The sequence below is a fragment of the Tursiops truncatus genome, chromosome 2, assembly GCF_011762595.2.
Source record: "Tursiops truncatus isolate mTurTru1 chromosome 2, mTurTru1.mat.Y, whole genome shotgun sequence".
NCBI classification, from domain to species: domain Eukaryota; kingdom Metazoa; phylum Chordata; class Mammalia; order Artiodactyla; family Delphinidae; genus Tursiops; species Tursiops truncatus.
This window is the reverse complement of record NC_047035.1, coordinates 125,871,371-125,883,793: the sequence shown is the minus strand read 5'-3', so window position 1 is coordinate 125,883,793 and position 12,423 is coordinate 125,871,371. Positions and strand designations below refer to the sequence as shown.

Sequence of the window (12,423 nt, the reverse complement as noted above, 5' to 3'; positions counted from 1 at the left end):
AAAGTTTGATGCCAGTTTAACAACTTCTGGGGAAAAAGGGAAATATATAACTAAAATAACATAATTTCTAAAAATAAGAAAATAGTACACATCCATATTTATGGAATATATTTAATGTAGGAATCAGAAGAAAATTCATAGCCCTAAATACTGTTATTAATGAAAGTATAGTAAGGCTGTGAAGAAGTAGGCAGTCCTGTGCATTGCAGATGGGAATACAGATTGGTATAGCAATTTGAGGGGACGGTATTTGACAATATCTTACCAAAATTATGTATGCATTTATCTCTTGACCCAGTCCTTCAGAGTATCGATAAGAGAACTGTCTTTTGTTTCTAGATGGTAGGTTGTTTTTCATAGTGTGGCTTAGCAATTTGAAAACTACTTAAAGTGTAATCTAAGAATGAGCAAATAAGTAAGTGTATTGTGGATAATGGGAGCTGGGTTTCTTACAGTCAGAGAAGGGAGTTAGAGCTATGGAAAGGGAGAAGCCTGTGGTAAACCCTATGACGTAGAATTGGAATTGGAAGTACCATGGATTTTAATATATTTTGATAAAAATAGAAACAGATATTGAAGTGTGTTTGTGTATGTGTGTACGTATACATATCTACTAGTTCTGTCTGTTGAGAGGGCCCAGAAACAGTGACACCCGAGTAACTTAGCCTCCATATCTTAGTTTCTAAATACAGTTCTCTACCAAAGGAATCAGAGCTTCCTGGTGAAATGGCTGATTCTAGGACTGGGGCAGGGAAAGAACAGGAAGAGCCTGGAACATTTGACTGTGCCAGGAAGTTCAAAGAATACTGGGAGCATGTCAAATGGACACAGGAAGCCGACATAGAGGATCTCTCACTGCTGAAATAAAAGACAATTTGAACATCAGAATGAGTAAAGATACGAATGAATTATAACCCATAGAATAAAATAAGAATCCATGAGTTGTTGCTGACATAAATGAATGAATGAATGAAGGGAAAGGAAAACTCTCACAGTAAAATGCCAGTTAGTAAATGTAGATAGAAAATGTAATGGAATTAGAAAATTCCCATTTGACAACCATCATGGTAATAATTTTTCAGGCAGTATTCATCAGTGGAGGCAAAAATCAGTTTGTTAAAGTTTGATGAGAAAACAATATTTTCATAGAGATCTTCACAATATACTTACTAATTATAGGGGGAAAATAGTAGCTTTGCTGGGGGGGAAAAACTGGCAGACACTACCTTAATCAAGCTAACAATACTATTTAGGGGGTAAATAGATATGTGGATTTTCATGGGATGTATTGAGGACACATTGCTTCTAAACTATTCCTGTCCAAAATGTACAATCTGAATATAATCAGAAAGAAACAAGACAAAGCCAAATTGAGATACATACCACAATGTAAATGACCTGTATTCTGCAAAAGTGCCAAGGTCCTGAAAAACAAAGACTGAGAAAGTGTTTCAAATTAAACAGGATGCAGTTAAATGCACCATATGATCCTGGATTGGATTCTGTGCTAGAAGGAGAAAAAAAAGCAAACCATTTTTTTTCCCCTATGAAGGAAATTAGTGGGAAAATTGAGAAATTTGAATAAGGTTTATATATTAGATAATAGTGCTGTATCTCCATGTTGGTTTTTTATTTTGATAATTATATTTGTCCTTGTTTTTAAGACAGTATTTAGGGGCAAAGGGACCTTATAACCAGCTTAGTCCAGAGGGTTCAGAGAAAAACTTACGTGTGTTTAGAGAATGAAAATGTGGTAAAATGTTAACAGGTAATTTGGTAGAAGGATATTTGAAAGTTTTGTACTACTTTTTTTTTAAACACCTTTATTAGAGTTTGCTTTACAATGGTGTGTTAGTTACTGCTTTATAACAAAGTGAATCAGCTCTACATATACATGTATCCCCATATCTCCTCCCTTGTACTACTTTTTGAAACTTCTCTGTATGTTTGAAATTATTTCAAAATATAAAAGGATGACAAATTTATAAGAATACAAAGTTAATTTTATATTACTATTGTTATAAATTGTTAGCAATAAACCAGAGTAAAAATAGACTTAAGCACTTATAGATAAAATAAAAAGATTTAATTTATGAAGCTTGAAAGTAAAATACTAAGATTGTGGTTTTCACTGTTATGTCTTTGGCTTCACTGTTGAAACGTAAGTGTATTTTGTGCAAATCTTTCTAGTTACTGAAAAAACTCTTTTTGATCTTACTCTAGTTGGAGTAAGCTGGAGGAATGGAGGAGAGGAGGTTGTTATAAGCTAGGTCTCCTCCACTAACTCCATCCTTCAACTCCTTCTAATAGATAACTTCAGAGAAATATTTTGTATAAGTATTTTTGGAAAGGACAACAGGGTTTGTCCTAATTTTACTGTTAGTGAACTTAAGTTTTTGTTTTAGAGAATTTTCTTCAGGCATGCTTATTAGATATTCTGAAGCAGTATTACCTGTCTCATGTCTTGTTCATATCTCACTTATTTTGAAAGTCTTTGACTAGAGTAGGAATTATTCTTGCAATAAATGCTTTCCTTTGCTGATTGTCATTTTCTCCAGTTACTAGGAGTAAGGTAAAACGTTTTCTAACTGCACCTTTGCTGAATTCAAATTTTTAATGCAGCAAGTACATCTGGGTGCATCTCAAAATATAAATGATTTTGATTTCATTGTTTTAAAATAGTGTGTTTTAATAGTGGTATTCTCATATTCACTATATTCTTACAGTGGTATAATAACTGCCAAGATTTTGAAGAACAGTAATACAATCAGTTTATAAAAATTTAAAACTTTTAAATGACAGATATGTAAACAAAGGTAATATATAATTGAGAAATTTGGAAAAGTATAAAACATGGTTAATATACCTGTACAAGGAGCTCTCAGACAAGTAATAAACAATTTATAAAATAAGAAAATGATCAAAATATGGGCAGCTTAGAAGAAGCAAATCTCAAATGGCAACAAATATAAAAAAGAGATGTTTAATCACTGCTAGTTAGGAAAATTCATATTACAGAAACGAGATTTTTATTTTGCACCTAGCAAAAGAGTAGTAACATTTATATGAAAAAATTATGAAATTATTCAAAAGAGTACCTTAGAACTATACCATTTGACTTAGAGACATATCCACAAGGTGTAGTTAAATGAGTAAAACAAAATAAAAGTGACAAGAGTTCCAGTTTTGTAAAATGCTGACAAGATCTCTCGTATGTGTATACATCTAAATGTGTATATGATTATATGGTCTTATACAAAAGTGTGGAATGAAAAATACTAAGTTGAAAATGTGTGTTAAGAGGTTTATGTTGGTGCAAGGGAAAATAGGGAGGCAAGCAAAACACATTATATTCCATAGATGCATTCATATAAAGTCATATATTTGTGTATTTATATTGTAAGGACTTGTTTAAAAGATTAAATAAAGATGAGAGATTTAGTTTTAAAAGGAGAGGGAAGGAACCATTAGAAAGATATGGTGTGAAAGTGTTCCACAGAGAGGGAAGATAGCAAAGTTCCTAAGGTGGAAAGTAGCTTCTGGTTAAGGAAAACACATGCACATGTATAGACACGCACACGCCAGTGCAGCATGATGGGTGTAAGAGAGAGTGATGAGAAATAAGATCACATAGTTTGAGGCCAGATCATTTATTCTGTTTCCTTAATGAGTTTGGTTATTACTTTCAGTGCAGTGAAAAACTCTAAACTCCTACTTACACATTTTGATTTATGTTTCAAATATATCACTCTGTCAGGTGTGTGGCAAATATACTGTGGGGTACAATAGCAGGAAATCTAATAAGAAGCAGCAGCATAGCACAGGGAGATCAGCTCGGTGCTTTGTGACCACCTGGGTAGGTGGGATAGGGAGGGTGGGAGGGAGGGAGACGCAAGAGGGAGGAGATGTGGGAACATATGTATATGTATAACTGATTCATTTTGTTATAAAGCAGAAACTAACACATCATTGTAAAGCAATTATAATCCAATAAAGATGTAAAAAAAATAATAAGGTGATTATATAAATAATACACATGAGAGATTATGTAACTTAACCTAGGGCGATATAGTGGTGTAGATAGAAGTGGATAGATTTGGGATATGTTTTAGAGGTGGAGCTAAAACAATTTGCTGAAGGATTGGTAGGGTAGATTATTGTGATAAGAGGGATCAAGGATAACTCTTAGATATTATTTGGTTTTGTTTGAATGGATGACGATTCCATTTGCTGAAATGAAGAAGACTGTGGAAAGAGCATATTTGTTGCTTTTAAAATCATGAGGCTGGCTGCAATTACCTAGCAAGGACTGTGGGGGTAAAGAGGAGAAGGGAGCCCAAGTCTAAAGCTCACAGGCACTTCAGTGGGTAGAGGCTGAGCAGAGGAAGAGGATATAACTCTAAAAGCTGAGAGGAAGCAGTCACTGAAGTAGGAGGAACACCAGGGCAGTGTTGTGCCGTAAACAACTGGAAAAGAAAATGTTTGAAGAGTGAGAATATGGTCAGCTTTGTCAAACGAGATGTATAGTAAGGTAAGAAAAAAAATGACTATTGACTTTAATCACATAAATTGAAGGTCACTGTAATGATATTGACAAGTCTTAGTGGAATCTGGGGACTGGATGTCTGATTGCAGTAAGGTTGAGGAGAGAATAGGTGATGAGAAGTTAGAGCCACCAACTATAGACGTTTCTTTCAAACATTTTTACTCTGAAGTAGAGCAGAAAGAGGGGTGAAGAGAAGGGGTGGTAACTGAAGGGGCAGCGTGGAGTCAAAGGAGATGCTAGAGCATGTTTCTAAGCTTGTGGTCTTTGATAGGAGGGAAACCATGATGAGGGAAGAGAGTGTAGCATATGGAAAGGAATAGGAACAAAGATGTCAATAATGACAGCAGAGAAGGGAGAGTGTGGAAAAGTACAGATGAAACAATTGAATTGATAGATTTGGTGATGGGAAGTGAGATAGTTGCTGCTGATTTCTGTTTTCTCAATGGTTTGAGGCAAGGTTATCAGTGGAGAGTTGATTTGAGGGAGAGAAGGTAGGAAGTATCTGACCTGGAGAATGGGATAATGGGACAAATAAGCCAAGTTACAATGTCAAGCAATGTTAAGTGTTAGTTGAGATTTATGGTCATCAGTTCAGAAACACAAGGGGGATGTGGGTGTGAGTGTGCACGCACACTTAATATTCCCAGTAATTGTCAGCTACTTGCATAAAGATAAAAGGATAATTGGGTAAATGTATGGGGGGTCAATACTTGGTTGGGGCTGTGCTAAGCAAGTATGTTAATGAGAGAAGAGTAGAAGTGAAAAATAGTGATGGCCCATGGAATCTAAAGAGAGAAGAAAGGGCATGAGAATATGTAGATAGTAACAAAGTGGTAAGGTAAATGGATTGGAGGACTTGATGAAGGTTAAAGAATTTCTGAAGAGATAATACAAAATAGGAGAGTTGCATAGAAGGCAAAGTGGAATGCGTGAAATTGAGATTTTGGAGGTGATGTGATTATTGTTTATGGCAGAGTTAAGGTATGGCAGTAGGAGTGCTTGACATGTGGTGGTGGTTGATCATTTTGGAGGTTGGGAGATAAAGGAACTGAGAGGCTAAGGTATTTGCACTAATTTTTTACACAGATGCTGAAGTCACCAGAGATAAGAGCAGGATTAGAATGAGAAGTAGTTATGTGATACTTATCAGTGCATGAGGGAGAGGGAGAGTGACCAGGGGTCACCACAAAGAGTTTTGGGGTGGTATAAATTTCATGGCTTGAGCTTCAGGATATCTGGGGTTTTTAGAGAAGAAGGAAAATTGAGGAGAGAATGGGGAGCAAAAAGGACATATCTTCCAGACCCTTGAGTACAGGAGATGTAGTATTTAAAAACAAACTAATTAGTCTCTATTTGAGAGGGCTTCAGGTGACATGTTTCAGTTAGAGAAAGAAATATTCAAAGAAGAATTTGAGGACATTGGGGAATTTGCTGATCTAGACTGAATTTCAGTGGGTGCAGTAGAAGAGCTTGGGAAGGAGGAGAAGTATAAATTAGATTAGTGGATGTACTTTGTTGTTTAGGGATTAAAGTCTGAGTAATGAATGGATTACTTGAGGTGGGACTTGGTTTTCTAATGCCATTTTAACCTGGATGATAAGGGGCCACTGATCAAGTGTTTCCTTCTCTGGTTCTTTGCCCACTGCAGCAGAGTGGCAACCAAGGATAAAGGAAGCCTCCTCAGGAGACTGCTCTATTAGAGCCCTTGGAGGTACAGGATATATGTAGGATTGTAGGCCTTTGGCAAATTGGGGAAGAAGACTTACGTGGAGTATGAAGCTAGGAACCTTTTTCAGCTTTGAAATCAGACTCAGTGTTAAAAGAGACCTCATCTTCAGGTAGCCTGTATTCAAGTACTACTAATAACTTGTAATAAAAATATACTTTTTTTTTTTGGATTGTCTAGGTCACTTTTACAAAGAGAAAGTTTGGATTAATGAAGAAAGCCTATGAACTTAGTGTGCTCTGTGACTGTGAAATAGCACTCATCATTTTCAACAGCTCTAACAAACTGTTTCAGTATGCCAGCACTGATATGGACAAAGTTCTTCTCAAGTATACAGAATATAATGAACCTCATGAAAGCAGAACCAACTCGGATATTGTTGAGGTAACATATATCTAGTAATGCCTGAATTGTAGATAATAATTAAATCTTGATTTAATAACTTTAACTGTCAGGTTGCTTTTTATATTCAAAATATAAATCGGTTACAGATATAGCTTTTCTCTGAATTGTTTCTTAGAAGGGTCTAATTATTGCTATATGATGACCCATTTATGTTATAAGCATATCCTAATCATTGAGAAAAAATAAACTAGGCTGTTGTACTATATACATCAGTATAATCTAACATTTCATCTATGATTATTTATTTTGTATGACTTTTTAAATTAATATTATAAGAAACTATCACTTTAGACAGTATGAAGTTATAGTTTTAACATGTCTTAATTATTTCGTTACCTCAGTGACTACCCACAACTTTAAACACTAATAAAATGGAAGGGAATGATGTAAATATTATTTCTATTTTGTTAATAGTACTTTGGTTGTGGGGGGAGGATTGCCTCATTATTTTTTTTAATCTGTTGCCCTTTGGTATCTCTCATAGTTCTACCAACCTAATTAAGTGAAAATAAGAAAAGGAGTTTTATAGAATGATTTCAGTCTATTCAGAAAGTGTTTTAAGACAAAACCTTCAAAAAGGAGAACCAATATACTTTCCCCTTCAACTATTTTCTGTTGCAAAAATCTTATAAAAGATAACTTTCTATGTATATTTCTAATATTTTAAATTAGCATTCTTATTTACTTTTATCTTTTTTGTTTATATTTTGAGGTTTTATTTTTGTTCGAAATGGATTTTTTTTTTCGCTGCTTGAAAAGACATAATGTTTACTTAGTTTTGTAATATTAGAAAACTGTTTCAATAAATTAGAGATTTCCTTGCTTAAAGTACTGAAATCATGGGAAATGATTCAGAACTAGCCATAAAAGAAGAAGTCCAAATTTAGATTTTATTTGAGAAATTGAAATTAAGATAGAGAAATATACTTTATTGTATAGGAATCTGATTTATTTGCCTCCACAGATTATGTTATAGTTCTGAAAATGCATTTTAAATTTCCCCTATATTTTTCTACCTTAACCATTCCTTTTTGGACAGTAATTGATTGATTGTTACTGCAAAAAAAAATTCTGCTACTTTTATTAGAAAAATACTTAATTTTTAGCAATTAATTGTTTGAAATGAAAAGTAAAAGTGTAGTATAATTAGAGCTACAATTCCTCTGTTGCTTGATTTTCCCACCATTTTATTTGAGTGGCTCACTCCAGTGTTTATGAAGCTTTTGACCTTGCTTTTGTTGATCACTTCAGTTAAATTACATGGTTACATCTTTAGCCAAACTCCTTAGCACAGTTGTGTTTTAATCAATTGTAAGTTATTTTATATCATTTAGCTTTTATGGTATATCTTATCACTTATGTGCCATATAAACTGCTTAGTAGACTCCCGGTTATGTATCATAATGCATTTTGAATCGTAATTTTGTAAATTAGGGGATCTTGGTTTGGGTGAGCTTCATAAAGAGACTTTGTAACGGGCTTTCCTTGAAATAGAAGGTATCCCTGGTGTTTAGTTTAAAATGACATTTTAAAAACCTCTGTGTCTTATCAAAAGCTCCACTGCCTTAAGTCAAACAAAAAAATAGAGTTGACTTTAATAGTGTCAACAAATAGATATTGAAGCTAGTTTCATTATAGAAGGCAATCACCTCCTTAACCCTAACTACTCTGCTCTTTCATTGCAGCAGTTGTTGTTCTTGGCCCCCGGAAGTTGAGGGTACTTCGCACAGCCTAAAGTTTACTTCCTTAGAGAATATGAAGAATATAGTGTGATTTAATCCTCACAGAATTTTCAGACTACCTCAGTCTTCATCTCTGTTGTGGTCAGCAGTCAAAGTGTAAGAGAGTAAATCCCAAACATTTTTTAGCACTCTCCTATATTATAGTTTGCTTTAGTATGAAGCAAATTGCCATCAATTGCCATTTTGATGTTTTATTTTTTTAATTGAATTTCTTAGATATAAATGAACATGAACCTTACCAGTAGCTCTTTTTGAAGTTCTGAATTATATAAATATAAGACACATTATGTAAATACAAGACAGAAAATATTGGATTATAAGGGATTTAATTTGTTGTGGTAGGATAAAATTATAAGGCTTAATTCACCTTTCTTGTATGTTAATGTCTTACTGAGTTAATCTTCATTATAAGACAGTAGTGGTTACCCTTGTAAGATGGTCTTTATTCCACATGTAAAGGTGATGCAACTACATCCTCACTAGTAGTGCATACATACCTGAGTTCTTTTTATCAGCTGTGGTGATGACTTTATGCTAATGCAGCTACCAAGATTGTTGTGAACCAAACTAAATTAACAGGATAAGAGTAATGACAAATGCTTGTATAAAGCTTCCTATGGGCCACTTTCTAAGTGCTTTACAAATATCTTATTTAAGGATATTTTTAGAATATCATTTTAAGTATTTTTTCCTTTTACATATAGTTTCCTTTCAAACTGTTGTAGTAATTGGAAGCAAACTTGTTGACGTGCATTTGTTCATTTGACAAAAATATTTGAGGAACTTCTGCATGCCAGGGACTCTGCAAAGTGATATTATTTAGAGATTTCTAATTCAAGCCACGAGACTTCTTTTTTTCTCCTACCTACAGTTTTATAAAACATTGAGATACACTTTTACCAATGGAAGATTTTATATTAAACCTCTAACAAATTGGTTCCGGACTCTTGAGCCATCTCATGATGTACTCATTCGCTGAGTACATCAACAATAAATGGAGGCATGAACAACTATAAGTGATCTACTTTAGAGTGTTTCCTTATGCAATATGACCAACAGTGAAACTAACTGAAAATTTTGTGAACAACTTTCATAAGGCCTCTAACCTGAATTCACCCATTTCCTGTTGCATATATGTTAGTCTTTAAAATTGGCAGGATTTTGCTTTCCCCCAGAACTAAAATATTCTTTGACATAATCTTACATATATTAAAATGGAGTCTTCTGTAGATGTACCAATATTTCTATTCTGCTGGATCCTACACACAGGCCCTTTTGGGATGTACTGTGGAGAGAAGAGGGATGGGTGCCCTGTATTGTTAACCACATCTGCATAGTCCATGGCATAAGGATGCACATGTTTTTGCCTGTGGAATTAGATCTAATATGTTTTCTGGGAGCACTATAGAATAAATATAATATAGTAAAAGTAAAAGTAGTTGGTATTTGAATATTGTGACGATAAACAGAGGAATACATGATGCTCACATTGATCTACAGGTATTTTTAACCACAGGTATTAGAAACACGTCTACAGAGTGGTGTTTTCTATCTTTGCTTTTCCTTGTTTCATATTATTTATATTTTAAAACTAGTCTCTTAAAATTTTAATCAGTTTTAACATTTTAATTGTAGTTGATAAGAATTTTTTCTGTATAGCTTTGTTTTTTTTTAATCAACAGCATTTACATATTTTAAATTGCATTTAGGTATTTTAAATCAAGGTCTGCAATGTCTTGGATGTATATATCTCCTGTGTTGAGAAAGCTAAATACATGAAAATGGAAATTTACACATTGGTAAATTAGGAGATTGTCATTGGGGTAAACTTTGTAAGAGACTTCATAACTGGATTTCTTTGAAAGGGGAGTATCACTGCTGCAGTTAAAATGACATTTTATTTGAAAATGTTTGTATACTGCTTTTCAGGAATATATTCCTTTCAAAAAATGAGGTTTACTACTTTATTCCCTATAGTTCATTAGGAAACATCAAAGATATACATTGTATCTTTTTATGTTGGTAAGCATTGACACAAAGAAAGGTGGCTGATTTTTGTTTGCTCCTACAAAAGGTAGTAATTTAATTGAAATGTACAAAGAAAATGTTATAACCCCCAAATCTTCTTTTCAGTAAATTGATTTAAAAACTTGTGAACTGTATTATGCAATTTTATAAGAACATTAGATATGTCCTAGAGTATTAGAAACTAGAAATGAAAATCACCAATCTAATTAGTTGCCATTATTCATTCACTTTGAATTTATACTGAATAGAAGCCTAGAACCAATACAAGCGTTCTGCATCAAAATAAAAATTATGCTAAAGGCATGAAGTGAGGACGTTAGCAGCCGCTACACAATAAATGCCTGAGATTACTTTTGTATCTACTTTTCTTTCACTTTGCAATAATATTTGAAATATTAAATATATCTGCTCATAATATATTTAAAATAGCATTATATATTTAAAATAGTGACTTGGTGGTATTGGACATTCAGTAAATAGCTTGTGTGGTGATTCAGATCATTGTGCTGTCATTTAAGGATGTAAATACAGGGGCCATGGCCAGTTATATCTCTTATTAATATCTTGTGAACTGTTCCCAAATAGAGGTATTTTCTTCACCACAGGAGTACTACAGTACTTAAATTATTATTATTTTTTCACTTGCATTATCTCATTTGATCTTCATATCCAAGGTAAGCTTTTTCAGAAGCAGAAATTGAGACTAGGGTTTGACTTGCCCAGAGTCATGTAGCAATTTAGTGGGAAAACTGGGATTAGAACCTAGGTCTTTAACATTACCCCCTCCCTTTGTTCCCCAGTTTACCGAATCCATTGGAGCTCTGGGACATTTCACCATAAATAGATAAGATTTTATACATATACCAGTAATGTATAACATATAGTAAACATGAATAAGTTTTCCTCAATAATGAACAGAAAATTAGTGAAGTAATTGCAACAAGAATAATATACAACATTTATCAAGTACTTATTATGACCTGGTACTCTTCCCAGGGCTTTTATTTATATTATCTTATTATCTTATTATATTATTGAATCCCTCTAATTATCCCCATTTTGTAGTTGAGGAAATTGAGGCACAGTGATAAATGAAGTAAGATGATGATAATTTGTGTTCTAAAGGAAGAGAAAATCTGCTTTTTTGAGTCTTAATAGTTCTTCCCTGCTTTCAGATTACAAAGGAATTTGGAAATAATATCTCAAAGGAAGATAGGGAATCAATATAAGATGCATCTATCAATTACTAAATAAAAACAGCTGGTAGTAAAAGTGATCATGCCAGGAGTACATTATTTAAAATCAATAGTTCTCAAAGTGTGGTGCCTTGAGCAGCAGCATCAGGATCACCAGAGCACTTGTTAGAAATCTAAGTTCTTGGGCCCCACCTCAGACCTACTGAATCAGAAACTTTTGAGATGAGGCCTAAGCAATCTTGTATTAACTTGAAGTAACTTGTCCCAAGTGCAGTGAGACTAAAAGCTTCAAGTTAGCATGCAATGTCTTGGCAGTGGTTATCCAGCTTTTAAAATATTTTTATCCCTAAGACTATCCTCTGAAATAATTTCAAGCAGTGAGCAAGCACAAATTGCAACTTATAAGACCTTCTAAAGAGCAATTCAAAGTAGTATGCTGATTTGGTGTGAATTGCAAACTAGGGAACACATTTTTAATGGGTGACCTTTCGATTCAATTCTTCATGGGTTATACGTGCTTCTTTGAGTGTATTTAGGGGGTCTGGTGGGGATGGGTGGGGAGATGGACTCCAGTTCCTCAGCTGAGCAAAAAAGAAAGAAATGACTTTTGTCTCCTGAGATCATCTAGTTACAGAATTTGGAGGCATGATTATGTTTAGGTTTTCTGACAGGATTATTATGTCCTCACAGAGCCTTCTTGAGCCAACCAGTTTTTTTCTCCCCATGTTACAGATGAGGAATGGAACAGACAGGGAGTGTTTAAGAGGCTTGCCTAATGTT

At 34.0% G+C, this 12,423-nt stretch overlaps 1 protein-coding gene across 15 annotated transcripts in view; it reads left to right on the top strand.

Moving 5' to 3' along the window:
- The window catches only part of MEF2A (myocyte enhancer factor 2A), a 178,455-nt gene that overhangs the window by 94,471 nt on the left and 71,561 nt on the right, over positions 1 to 12,423 (top strand). For 14 of the 15 annotated variants that reach the window (XR_012330249.1, XM_073801344.1, XM_073801345.1 and 11 more), the window contains one exon: positions 6,453 to 6,656. Coding sequence is in view for 13 of the 15 variants with exons in the window: in XM_073801344.1 (XP_073657445.1) it covers positions 6,453 to 6,656 (204 nt within the window). In the remaining 2 variants the exon portion in view is untranslated. Of the gene's footprint in view, positions 1 to 6,452; positions 6,657 to 8,362 lie in introns of all 15 variants that reach the window. The other variant, XR_012330248.1, reaches the window with a different exon arrangement.